The sequence below is a fragment of the Colobus angolensis genome, unplaced genomic scaffold (genome assembly GCF_000951035.1).
Source record: "Colobus angolensis palliatus isolate OR3802 unplaced genomic scaffold, Cang.pa_1.0 Scaffold193, whole genome shotgun sequence".
NCBI lineage: Eukaryota > Metazoa > Chordata > Mammalia > Primates > Cercopithecidae > Colobus > Colobus angolensis.
In genome coordinates, this window is record NW_012115077.1 from 1,376,559 (window position 1) to 1,390,423 (window position 13,865).

General features: G+C 52.5%; 1 protein-coding gene across 3 annotated transcripts in view; it reads right to left on the bottom strand.

Moving 5' to 3' along the window:
* Nucleotides 1-5,635: 5,635 nt before the first annotated feature.
* Nucleotides 5,636-13,865, bottom strand: part of MYO18A (myosin XVIIIA) — a 105,534-nt gene continuing 97,304 nt past the window's right edge. For all 3 annotated transcript variants that reach the window (XM_011940838.1, XM_011940837.1, XM_011940836.1), the window contains one exon: nt 5,636-7,037. In XM_011940838.1, the coding sequence (XP_011796228.1) occupies nt 6,893-7,037 (145 nt within the window). In that variant the 3' untranslated portion in view covers nt 5,636-6,892. The remainder of the gene's footprint in view (nt 7,038-13,865) is intronic.

A 13,865-nucleotide genomic window follows, 5' to 3' on the forward strand; every position in this document is an offset into this window, starting at 1 on the left:
TTCCTTAATTTCCATTTTCAAATTCCCTAGTGTCCTCTCTTTCCCAAATCCATTTGCTGCTTTTCCTAATCTAGTCAGATCATAGATGTGGCATAAAACATATAAAAATTTATTAAAATGTGGAAACTCTTTGACTCTTAAGCCACTTCAAATATAATTTGGTTGGATAGTGTCAAAACGTAATATCCTTTTTGAATTTTATTTTTTGGTAAAACTGTCATAGCTGACTTTTGATATCTACAGCAAATTCTATCTGCACATATAAGTATTCCACTAGGGGATTTATGTCACTGACTTCAGTCGCAAAGCACACACTCTTTTTGGAATTTCCCTTATGTATATGACCCATCACTGGGGCTCACACTACAGAAGACTCAGTTTCTCTGTACAATTCCTTCTAAACACATCTAGCATCCTTGTTAACTCCAAAATGGCTACTGCTCTGGAAATCTTTCCTCCTAGATCAAATAGCAGGGAATGGTCTGGATTGTTGTTGTACTGTAATGAAATTAGACTGAAGTGAATATAGCTTAAAATATGCATTCTGAGCGATGTGGAACTGTTTTTCATATTGCTGGCACAGTGGGAGTGAAGTGAAAATGTGATAATGTATGGGGGATGCTCTGAAAATTGTGAAGAGCGACGCAAATGTGAAGTAGATATTTTCCCCTCAAATTGCCAAGAAGCGTTTCCTTTCTGAGGCCAGGCCTTGGCGAATGCCAAGCACACGCGATTTGAGATGAGGACTACGGCAGTGATTCTTTGCTTTCTTGCCTCTCACTGCATCCTCTGCCAAGGCCAGAATAGTTAGGAGACGCTTGGCCAGCTGCTGGAAGCAAGTTGAGGATTCTGCTTAGAAAGATGACGTCACCCCTCAGACTCAGTTTTCTTTCCAGGATGACGTCTTCACAGAGTTGTGATGGAGGTGAAATGAAATTTTGTAGGGCAAAGCGCATAAGCGCTGGGGCCATCATAGTAAGTGCTCAACAAATGGGAACTGTTTTGGCCTTTTTTTTTTTTGAGACTAAGTCTTGCTCTTGTCCCCCAGGCCAGAGTGCGATGGCATGATCTCGGCTCACTGCAATCTCTGCCTCCCGGGTTCAAGCCATTCTCCTGCCTCGGCCCCCCAAGTAGCTCGGATTATAGGTGCCTTGCCACCACGCCCGGCTACTTTTTGTATTTTTTTTAGTTGAGACGGGGTTTCACCATGTTGGCCAGGCTGGTCTCGAACACCTGACCTCAGGTGATCCACCCGCCTCTGCCTCTTAAAAGTGCTGGGATTGGCCGGGCGCGGTGGCTCAAGCCTGTAATCCCAGCACTTTGGGAGGCCGAGACGGGCGGATCACAAGGTCAGGAGATCGAGACTATCCCGGCTAACCCGGTGAAACCCCGTCTCTACCAAAAAATACAAAAAACTAGCCGGGGAGGTGGCGGGCGCCTGTAGTCCCAGCTGCTCAGCAGGCTGAGGCAGGAGAATGGCGTAAACCCGGGAGGCGGAGCTTGCAGTGAGCTGAGATCCGGCCACTGCATTCCAGCCTGGGCGACAGAGCGAGACTCGTCTCAAAAAAAAAAAAAAAAAAAAAAAAAAAAAGTGCCGGGATTACAGGCGTGAGCCACCACGCCCGGCCAATTGTTGGTCTTATAACCCTCCTCTCACTACTGACGGAGTAGGAAGGGGCCTCAGTCCCAGTCACTGGCCCTGGGCCTCAGCTCAGTCCAAAGACTTCCAAGTGCCCTTAAAAGGGCGGGAAACAGTATTTCTGGGTTGCTGGGAGACTAGACCGGTCCTAATGCCCCTGTAATCATTAAAAGGACAATGCAGATGGGCGGCCCGTCAGGGGCTTGAAAACCCATTGCCCTTTTAAGGGGCATGGCTTCTGGGAAGTGCGTAAAGAACCTCCAGGCAGGGGCGGGACCAGAGGGCTACGCGCGCCAAAGAACAGGGGGTATGCAAATGTCTATGAATATGCTAATGAGCTTTCGGTTTCCCAGTGAATGATCGGGCACCGCCTGGACTGGCAGAGCAGACTAGGGAAGAAGAGGAAATGAGAGGACCTTGAGGTTCAACCGAGTGGCTGAATGGAAACTAACTCCCGATGGAGAATGTGCGACGTTTCTTCCACAGCACCCGGATCTCGAAGCCCCACTGGCACCACCCATGAGTCCCTCCAGTTCCTCACTAGCGGGATGAAGGGGGAGGGCGTGGGAGATTCTTTTGGCTGCGGTAAGGAGCTCTGAATTTAGAAGCCAGAAGTTTCTTGCCAGCAGTACTACCTTGTTTCACAGTTGGGGAAACTGAGGCCTGACAGGTTAAGCCCCTTCTCCAAGGTCGCAGTGCTAGAGGCAGAACTCAGTTTGGCAGGTTTTGTCTATTTTTGCTTTGTTTTCCCTACTGCACATGGGCACCACTCTGGAGGTGAAAAGGCAGCAGCCTCAAAGGCAGAAGAGCTTGGTACATTACCAAACGTGTCGGACTGCCCACCAGGCTGGAGGTTTTAGAAAATATGTCCCAGGGAAAGATGGAAGGAGTCGGGGTGGCCGCCAGTAGAAGCAAGCAAGGACAAATTATCATAGACTTGTCTGGAATGTGTTGCTATAAAAAAGGTGATGAAGTGTTCCAGCTTCCCAGAGATCCAGTGCAGTGGAAATGAACAGGGAACAGAAGAGATTAGGGTTAGATTTAAGGCAGTACTTTCTCCCAGGGATGATAATGGGGTCCTTTATTCAGTGACCAAGGCAGGCAAGGGACTCATCCCCCTCCCACTTCTGAGGCCTTTGGGAATCAATCCATCTCCCTCCAGTCCCACATGGCCTGCTTGGAAGTCAGGAACGAATTAGATGACTTTGAAAAGTCCCCACTATTCAGGTAGGCGATCCTTTCCCTGGATGGGCCTCCTGGGCTCTTTGCTGAGGGTAAGGACAGCAGCCGCTCTGGCTCCAGGGCCCTGGGGGAGAAACAGCAGTCATGGCATCTCTTGCAACACACTCCCTGCCAAACTGATTCAAATTGGCTTGGATATGAACATATGATTAAAGGAGCGGTGCGATTCATTTATCAGGAGAGATTAAAGAGCGGCATCTGCGCAGCCTAGCTGGGGGACAATTAAGGAGCAAATCGCTAAGTGTCTGTGCCACCAGGCAAGGGGGTGGAGGATGGGGGAAGGACAACTGGGATAATCCGCCAAGGAGACACAAAGACAAAAGAAGACCATTTAGGGGTCACTGCCTGCCACTGTCGTTTCTGGGCACAGACTGGGCACCATGGGGAGTCCCACAGGGGCACTGGTTCCCGCCCCTGCCTCTCATTCAGGAGTCAGAGCAATCCCGGGGATCTGCAGTTATAGAGGAGGATCTAGCAGGCTGGCTTTGAGCCTGGCAAAGGGCCAGATTTGCCTTCTGCAACATCTTAAGGACCAGGGATACCATGAACATACAGGTAAGGTCGACAGCAGAGCTTTCAAGGTACACCCAAAATAAACATCGGCTTTGGTGGCCCTAAAGGCTCCTGGACTCCTCTGGGGCCAAGGGAATTGTCTCCTTCTCAGCTGAAACTTGGAGAAGCACTGGTCATGTGACAATGCATAGCCAGCCTGTGGCATGTTCTACTACCACCTCTCTTTCCCTGCCCCAGGACCTTTGCTTAAACTCTTCTTCTTCTCAATATGCCTTTCCCAGCAACTCTACCTGTGGAAGTGCTATTTTCAAGTCCCTATCAAAATAGCAGCTCCTTTTAGAGGCCTTCCCAATCCTCCCCGCCAAAGAGAGTATCTCCCTCCATAATAAGTCCAAAGCAACTTCTTTGTCCTTGTTAGGCCTTACGTAATTATTTCCACATGGGTCTGCTCCAGCCCTCATCCACAAATCCCTGGAGGATGGATACTATGCTGTGTTCCTTTCTATCCACTCCAAGCTTATACATACCAGCAGGTGCAGCATGTATTTTGTGTCTACCTCCCTCCACTTTATGAAGGAAGGGAACTTATCCATCACCAGCACCCAAAATAGGGCCTAGGCACAGCAGGCAGTCATGAAATATTTCTCAACTGTTAAGCAAATGAATATGTTTTCTGACTTGAACAAAGCTTTTTACCCCAGGCCGGGTTATTGGAGGTTGATGTTGGAGTTTCCAGTTAACCAGAGGCTTAACTCAGTATGAGCAAACAGATTTGGGCATTCATCTAAAGGTGGCAGGGAGTTTGTCACACTAGTTCCTAGTAGAAACAGAAAATGTACCACGCTATGTGAAAACAGGAATAAAAGATGAGAGTGACAGAACTGAACATAAGCTAACAGCCTTTTTAAAGTTTTTTTTTTTTGAAAAAAAAAAAAAAAGTAACTTGGGCCGCCGGGCACGGTGGCTCACGCCTGTAATCCTAGCACTTTGGGAGGTGAGGCAGGCAGATCACCTGAGGTCAGGAGTTCGAGACCAGCCTGCCCAACATGGTGAAACCCTGCCTCTATTAAGAATACAAAAATTAGCCGGGCGTGGTGGTACACGTCTGTTAAGTCCCAGTTACTCGGGGGGCTGAGGCAGGAGAATCGCTTGAACCTCGGGAGGTGGAGGTTGCAGTGAGCTGAGATCGCGCCACTACACTCCAGCTTGGGCGACATAGCAAGACTCTGTCTCCAGAAGAAAAAAAGTAACTTCCCTTTTACTATGGTCTCTATCCTCTTCCCTACTCTATCGTGGGGCAGTGGAGGGGGCAGTCTCCGTTCGAGACGGATCCACTTCACACTCTGTCCCATTCATTTTGGGGGAGACTTTTCTCCCTTCTTCCCTTTTGGACTCTTTCTGGAGGGCTGACATTACCAGAGCCTCGGCACTTGGGCTGTTTGCTATCTTTTCCCACCGATCTGTCCAAACTACTTTATTCATTCAGGGATTATAACTGGCCACATTACAGAATGCGAAGGTAGAAGGTAGAAGAGGAGGAGGGGTGTCGTTTGTTTCTTGCCTTTCTGCATGAGCGGCCTCTTAGCTGTCAATGAAGGAACAAAGCACGGAGCGGGGCATGAAGATAGGGACTGAGCAGGGCAGAGACAGCACTCCCAACCTACTCACACTGCCCTGTGGGCCTGAGCTAGTTCTGCCAAGTTTTGATCAAAAAGTCACCTTTGAAATGGCTAAAATTAAGCTTTTAAAAAATGTTCTAATGAGAAGGGCTTGAATCCAAAAAGAAAGAAAAAGAATGAACGAACGAATGAGAGAGAAAGAAAAGAAAGAAAAAAAGAAAGAAAGAGAGAGAGAGAGAGAGAGGAAGAGAAGATAGAATCTCTGTAATTCGTGAGATTTAACAATCAGAGGGACCTCAACATTCCCTTGTGGAGGCCAGGGAGGATGAGGCTTGGAGGCTCTGTTACCCTTGCTAACCTGAATCACAGTTCCTAGGCTTTTCACATAAAAGGTGGGGCTTGTGTCTTCCTTGGCCAATCCCCTCATCCCACTACCTCTGCCTGCCCCAAAATGAGCTGCCCAAGCTCTTTAACTGGCACTGGTCTGACACTTTGGGGAGCAGGCCAGAGACCAGAGTGATGCCCTCACAGTCCCCATCAGAATCCCACCTCTGCCCACCCGCCCCCAGGACCAATCTGGACTCTACCTGAGCCTGAAGGAGCAGGCAGGAAAACTGGCGAAGCCAGGAGGAAAAGGGCCTTTATTTCCATACATCGGGTAAACAGGGGAGAGCACAGCCCAGTGAGTACAAACCAATTGCAGGAGAGAAGAGGGGTGGCAGATGGGAGCAGCACCAGGCACTGCCCTTGGGCTCCCAAGTCTGGTGGAGTTGTTAGGGATAACCTTTTTAGGGTGGGGGATGGGACCTCCAGACCACATGGTGTGTGTGGATAAGTGTCTGGGGGCAGGGAGGTTGGAAGAAGAAGAATGACATGGGCTCAGGACACAGAGTGAGGACTCATGTCTAATGACCACTGGCCAAAACTTCCATCTTCAGTTTTTCTGATGACAAGCCCTCAACCCCAAGTCTTCCCTCTCAAGTTGTGTTTATGGTCCAGGCTACCTGGACAGAGCAGGAGGGAGGCAGTGCTTGGATCAGCCCTGAACTGCTGTAGGTGGAATGAGTTTATCTTAATTAAATAGGTCATTGCACATAACACGCTGAGACAAAGAGGGTAGGGTGGGGGCTGGAGGTGCGGATGGTCCACACGCACACTTGTTTGTATAGGCTTGCTCAACCCAGCCCAGCAGTACCGGAGAGCCCCTCCTGACCTCATTCTTAAGAACCTGGACCCGGCTCTGCTCACCAGTGTCTCCAGCTGCACAGAGAAAGGACTGCTCTCTCAAGGGTGAAGATGCAGATGACATTCCCGAGTCATTCTTGGGAGCCCCAGCTACCACTGCAGCCCCCTCCCACTTTCAGGGATGCAGCTGTGATGGAGAGGTTGGGTATTTAAATTAAAAACTAGAAAGACAGCAGGCACCAAGAAGAGAGCCCCCACCCCACACGAGAGGGAAGGCATTGCTGCTCCTCCCCCAGTCCTCCCCATGGACCCAGCAACCTAGAGTGTCCCAGTAGGCAACCTGTCCACCGTCCCTGAGCAGGGAGCTGAGAGGGAGGTCAATGTGCTGGCGCCATGCAGTGCCAGGCCACCTGCCATTGTCCACGGTGGCCCAGGGTAGAAGCCAAGAATCTGGCATTTTGAGGCAGAGAGGAGCAAAAAGTTCTCTTCAGAAACTCCTCTTTCCCCCACCTCTTCCACGTGGAGACATCAGACACCCATAGCCTGGAAAGTCCCCCTGACAGAAGGAGGTCAGGGTGTTTCCCATGCAGATCAGCAGTCGGGTGGGGGAGACCGGTGCCCCACCACTTCCTGGGAGTGGTGCCCAGGCAGCCACAGGCCGTGGGGTGAAAGGGCTGCGAACTACTCCCCTGGGCTATGCGTTAGTCTCCGTCAGCTTGGCCTCTGTGTCGCTGTCACTCAGATAGCTGTGGGAGTATCGGGGTCTGGAGGTGTTGTCGAGAGGGTCGTGCTCATCATCTGACCGGTCAGGGGCAAGGGACTTCCAGTAGCTGGTGGGGCTGCAGGGACAGAGGGATAAGGTTAGGGACAAATGACACTCCTCCACTAAGCACCCACGCCTTTGGTTCTGGAGGCCCACAAAGCTGCGTCAGAGCACTCCCCAAAAGCCAAACATTGTGAAGTAAAAACCTTCCTTGGCTTACTTGGAAGATACTCAAAGCGGTAAGAGGAAGGCGACTCTGGAAGCTTTTAAAGCTCCGAGGAAAGGGATGCTGAGAGCAGTGAGTCTTGGACTCAAGCGTGCATTAAGAATCTGATGCAGGCTCCTGGGCCTTTCCTCTTAGAAACCTTGAATCGCTGGCTCCTGGGTGCAACCCAGGAATTCTGCATTTTCAGTCCTTCCCCAGAAGGCTCTGAAGCAGGCAGTCCATGAACCACATTGGTCTAGAGACTGGAGGTCTGGTGATTACAACTTGTCTAGGGTAGGGACTCTCTTAGGCGAGTGATTCCTAAAAAGATTCCCTCTGAGAAGGAGGCCCTTTCCCCGTCAAATACTCCCGAATCTGAACCCTTTCCCCTGAGGCCTGTGAGAATTTTTACCTTTGACCATGCCATCATCTACTAACAAGAAATGGAGGCTCAGGAAAGAGAGGCTGGGAAGACCTGTTTTAGGGTGGCCCAAGGGGAAAAGCCCCTTTCTTGGTACAATAACATAACTCAGAGTCTTCATCAGGCCACTGGCTCTGGAGGCCTCCAGCTATCCCAGATGTGAAGAGGCCTCTTCCCCCGGAAGGAGCAGGATCACGGCACTGAACAGGGAAGAGGGGACCTCATCTCACAGCTCCATTCACCTTCTCTTTTCTCCCAAAGCCTTGGGACCACCTTCCCCTACTCCTCCTGCCTCCACTGCCTCTGTCAGTTCAAGTGCACTCTCGTTTCAACACCACTGGAGAAAACACAGCCCAGTGTGGCTCCTCTCCTACTGGTGCCCCACACTGAGCGTGGTCCCTGGAGCTGCAGCCCTGCCTCCAGAACCTAGGGTTCTAACTTGGGCAAGCAGGAGTTCCACGTTCCCTGCTGCCTGTAATTCTGACTTAAGAAGCTGAAAAGGGCCCTTTGTTTACTAGCCCTTTTAAAGTTCTAACCCCAAATCAAAAGAGAAGGAGTCAAGGTTCTGCACAAAGAACCTCCTTCTTAGCTTTTCCCAAGGTGGCAGTTAGACATGCAGAGGGCAAGATTTGGTCACTGAGCACTCCTCTGCGTAAGACACGGCCTAGGCATGTGAGATGGGCTATCTTACTGTTCACAATAACCCTATGAAATATTACGAGGAAGCCAGTAAAAAAAGATGAAAGGATCTTCCTCAAGGCCACACAGCCAGTATGTAAAGTTGAATCTGGGACTCTTAGACCTCAAAGACTTTGGACGACTTCACCCTGCCAGCCACTCGATTGGATGACCTGAGGGGAAAAAAACACACACACCAGACCAAACCTGAATTCTCCTGCTGGCTTGGGCGAGAGCCCAGGGGTTGTGTGAAGAGATGTCGGTCTCTATCCCTGGGGGAAAGGAAGAGGCTGATAGAATACATGTTCAATTATGCAAAATGGTTCAGGAATGGGGCAGTCTGGTTAATACTTATCGTATTTCTCATGAATGAATTACCATTTTTAAAGGAATCAGGATAGCACAAAACACATTTAATACAAACTAGACTGAACATAAATGAGTCTTACTTTGATAGGCCAAAGTATAGGCCTATCAAAGTAAGGACAAAATTATAAAGCTCACTGATGACTGTGTAACACAGAAAAAAACTGGGGTTATTTTAGCTTTGGGGTTGTTTGAATTCTAAATTAGTGGGAGCCTGGTTTGGTTCTCATTTTTTACATAAAATTTCTGGGCACTCAGGGCTATGGTCTGCCGTTAGGCTAACGAGTGCCTGGCTCTGTGGAAAGACAGTGGGGTTACTTTGTGAGCAGAGGAGGGTGAGACAGATGCCAGGGCTGGAATCCAGATGCAAATGAGAGGCTGCTGGCGAGCTCTGAGGTGCTGTAAATTGCTGAATCAGGGCCCTCTGGTCCTTTCCATTGCCTCACCTCTTTTTAAGGTGGGGGTTCCACTCCCCAAGCCCACATTCCTGTGCCAGGTAGGCAGACACCTGGATAAATGACAGCCAGGTTTCCATACTGTTTCATCAAGATGCTGGGCAATGGCAGAGGCTGCTGGGGAGGTGGTAAACTCCATGTCTCTCTCTGCCTTGGGCTGCGGACACATGAGATTGCCCTTGCCTGTAGCTTGGGTGATCGTTAGCCATTCTTAGTGGCTTCCACTGCTCCAGCCATCAGGGAGTCAACAGCAGGCAGCTGCCCTCCTCTCCAGGGCAAGAGTCAGGGTTGGCAATTTGAACATTTTAACCAAATTGTTTAAAAAAGCCTTCCTCCCCACAAGCCAGTGCCTCCTGCTCAGCGCTGTCACAAACAATTTGGTACATAAGCTAATTCCCGCCAGGCAAGCCCAGAGCGGCAGCTCCCCGCCCTTGAATGTGCTATGGAAGCCGCGTTCCTGTTGTAAATTCTTGCTGGTCCTCATCAACAGATGGGAAGCTAAGAGACTGCTCCATCCCATGCCCCCATCCCAAAGCCAGTTGATGCTGAGCGCCACCGAGTTTCTCCCTCCCCAGGCCTTCTCCCTCTGGCTCTGTGTTGGTTGACTAGGTTCTGGCTTGGTGCCACTCTACCAACACTGAATCCAATCCTCCTTGGAGGGGGTGGTATACAGGGCGTCACGACGACTACAGCTTTCCTGGTGGAAAAGAGGAACTATGCTTGAGGCTGGTGGAAGAAACAGGCTTTTGGTCTTTTTGTTCTTGCTGGTTGTGGGGTCAAGGGAGATGGTGGGCTGACGGCATTGGGGTCTCAAATCTGCCAGTTGCCAGTCAGTGTGGGATGGCCCAGCTTTAGGCCCATGTCCATCTGGGGGTAGAGACGCAGTGTGCAAAAAGGCCTGGCCCTCTTTGCTTTCCAAACCTCTCTCCTGGTGTAGGGCACTTAGCAGGGCTGCTAAGAGGAAGGCTGAGATGCCTGATCAAATATTTTGACTCTTGTCTTTTTTTTTTTTTTTTTGAGATGGAGTCTCGCTCTGTCGCCCAGGCTGGAGTGCAGTGGTGCGATCTTGGTTCATTGCAACCTCCGAGCTTCCCGGGTTCAAGCGATTCTCCTGCCTCTGCCTCCCAAGTAGCTGGGACTATAGACGTGTGCCACCACGCCCGGCTAATTTTTGTATTTTTAGTAGAGACAGGATTTCACCATCTTGGCCAGGCTGGTCTCAACTCCTGACCTCAAGTGATCCATCTGCCTCGGCCTCCCAAAGTGCTGGGATTACAGGTCTGAACAAACGCACTCGGCCAACTCTTGTCTTACTATGGAGCCAACACTGGTTCCCTAGTACAACAGAGATGCTTCCTGTTCCTCCCGGAGCACCCAGTAACCATCTGCTGCATGGGGAAAGTGACAGAGCAGGGCTGAGCCATTCCACTTGCTCCATTCCTTAAAAGGTCTTACATCAGTCCCTTTTGGTATAATCCATTCAAAGTCAGCCTAGGTGTCCAGCTACTCACAGCACAAGCATGCGACAGGTGTGTTAGTTCATGCATCTGGGAGACAAATGTCTATGCCCCAGGGGGCTGCACTTGGGGGTCATACCTCCTGGGAAGCAGCAAGCTTGCCCTGGGAGGGCACCATGCTGAAAACAGCTTCACATAAGCAGGGTGATCTAAAATGTCACCACCCACCAGGGAAACTGGCAACAATGGGATTCCAGTGAGTCAGGCTCTGCCCTTCTTCCACAGTGGGGGTGTGGGCATAAAGGGCCTAAACTGCCAGATCTCCCTCCCCACAGGGAGAAGAGCTGGGGGAGGCAGGAGAGCCAGGAGGGGGCTGTCACTCAGCAGCTGATAATTTCTATTCATTAGAACCTTACAAGATGAGTAGAACCGAGGTGACGCCCATGTGTGGGCCTTTGGTGGGAGGGCTGGGGAGAGAGCCAGGCATCTCCTGGGTCTACTGTAGGGTGTGGCGCTGTGTGGGCTGTAGCCCTGGGAGCCTTGTACTCCTAGGCTTGAGATCTATGCCAGAGAGGAAGGTAGCTTTGACGGGGCAGGGTGGGGGAGGGAGAGCTAAGCAAAAGGCCCAATAATAGCTTAGGGCCACTGATGTGCACCAACCACAGCTGTGGTGTCAGCTTGGGACCTTTCCTGGCCCCCAGCCTGTTGGGGTGATGAACGAAAGCTCCTGAATGGGTGCTGCTGGGCACACACAGTAAACATGTTGCCCATGTGCTCTGTACTGGCTGCGTGGAGGAGTAGGTAAGGGCAAGAGTGTTGGAGCTGGGCAGACCCCATTCAGACCCTGGCAACAACCCTTCCCAGCTGTGCGTGACCAAATGGCAAGTGACTTAACCTCTCCAAGCCTCAGCTTCATCTTCTATGAAACTCAGACCTTTGTTATGGAGTTACTGTGAGGGATAAGTGACTAAAGTGTGGACGGTATTAAGGACAGTCCCTGGTTCAGGGTCTTATAAGTGGGAGCTATGACATCACCAGCGAGTTCGGCTGACGGGGCTCAGGGCTCAGGATGACTGACCAGCTTGGCTGGCCCCTGCATCAAGGCAGCCAGGAGGCTCTCTGAGACCAGGCATGCCCGAGAGGAATGCGGGTGGGCCCTAAGGTGGCGGCCTGTGGGACAGGGAGCACGTTAGTTCACACCGGGTGGGGCATGCCATGCTGAACCCAGGCCAGGCGCCACCTACTGCGCTAGTCGCTCTCGGGCCGGTACAGGTACCGCATCATCAGGCTGTCCACCTCCTTCTTGCGCTTCTTTTCCTCCTTCCTCGACAGCTGGTGCGTCTGCCCAGTCTCTTCACTTTCTGCAGCTGGGCCCTTCTTCACACTGGAGCGGCTGTGGCTGGAGACGGTAGAGCCGCTGGATGACGACGAGGAGGACTCAGACTCCGTCTCCGTTCTCTTTTTTCTGGACTTAGACTTCTTGCTCTTCCGAGAGCGCCCCTTCTTCCGCCTCTTGTGCTCCGAGGAAGCTTCGGAGCTGGAGCTGGAGCTGGAGCTGCTACTTCTGCTCCTTCGCCGGCTCCGGCTCTTCCGGCCGCTGCGGGACCGGGACACATCAGCAGCAGAGACGGAGCGGCGGATGCTGGCAGCTCGCTCCGGGGGGTCCAGTTGGGCGCTCCGGACACTTTGGATGCTCTTCCTGTCATCCTCCTCGGAGTTGGGCTCCAGGCTGCTCCGCTGGAACGGAATAGGCTTGTAGCTCAAGACCTCGTTGATGGCAGCCTCCAGGTCTGGGTCCAGGTACGAGTGCCGGCTGACGGAGCGGACGCTGGAGCTGGGAGGCTCATCCACGGCCGAGGCAGAGCTGCGTGGCCGGGGTGGCACCGACAGACTGCGTGCCAGCGACGGGTGGCTGTACTGCGAGCAGGCCTCGCTCAGGGTCACACTGGCTCCGTCGTCCCATTCCTCTAGGCAGCTCCGGCCCAGGGACAGGCGGGAATCAGGGCTCTGCCGGCCTAGGCCAGAGGCCCGGCTCAGGGAAGGGCTGAGCGTCCTGGACAGGCTGTCGAGCCGGGAGGTGCTGCGGCGGGAACCGGGCGAGCCCGACAGCGAGAAACTCAGGGAAGAGCCAGCCCTGTCCTCGCCAGAGCCCCGCCGCGTGGCCGAGGAGGCCCGGCTGACGGGGGCAGAGACGGTGGAGGCCCGGCTGAAGTCGGAGCCCCACCGCTTCTCCAGCCCCCGGCCAACGCGCCCCCCAGTACCCGAGAGGACAGAGCCACACTCCTCCGGCTCCTCGGACTTCCTGCCCGGGCCTGGCTCCTCCCTGGGGCCCCCACGGGCCTTCCTAGGGGGCCTCTCTGGGGAGGCCGCCCGCTCGCTGAGGGAGGTGAAGAGCGAATCCGCATCCCCGGTGCCCCCAATGGAGTCCTTCAGGGTGAGCCGCTTCCGATAGCTCAGGGAGCTCACCACCGAGGACGGCCTCTCCTCCACCCCTGAGGCCTCCTTAGAGAGGCTGTTGGCCGTTCGGCGGGAGGGTGCGAGAACCAGCCGTGGATGAGGGCAGCAGGGAGAGAGGGAGGTTGAGAGAGAGAGAGGAACAAGCATTAAACCCAGAGAATAAAGACACAGGGGGAGGGAGGCAAAAGGAGGAGAAAACGGCAGCAGCCCTGGCAAAGTGGTGGTGAGAGCGTCGGAGCAAATGAAGCAAAATAATTTGCGTCAGTGAAAATAGCTTCATGGAGAATGTCATGTAAATTAGACTATTGTTCTATTTCATCACTTTTCCCCCTCTAAACGTTTAGTTCAATTTATTTCATTGTCAACTACCTGGAGCCTCGTGCCACTCCGTGGTGAACCACGGCAGTGGGGCGGGGAAGCCGGCATTATCTGCAATAACAAAACGTTGTTTGGCCGAATAAATTAAACCAACTGGGGGGGCTGCTGGGTGCTTCTGGTGAGGGGCCAGGCTTGGGGAAGGGGCCTTGGGGGAGCTGGAGAAGGGAGGGAGAGACGTTACTTTTTCAACCCAGTCTACCTGCTGTCTCTGGGAGAGGATGGGGAAGGGTGTGTCCTGGAGGATCAGGATGGGCTTGAGTTGGGGGTCGGGATTCTATGTTGTGGGGGGAGCAGGGATATGGCTTTGTGGGGGTGGCTGGGGGTGGAGGTGAGGGCTGTTCTTTCTCCCTGCTGCCACACTGGCCAGTAGGAAACAGATGGGGAAAGGGAAGCTCTGGATTCCAGGGGTAGCTGTCTGTATGATCAGAGGACTATGACTGGCTAGAAAACAGGGGAGCACATTCCCCCAGTGGATGGGTATGAGGAG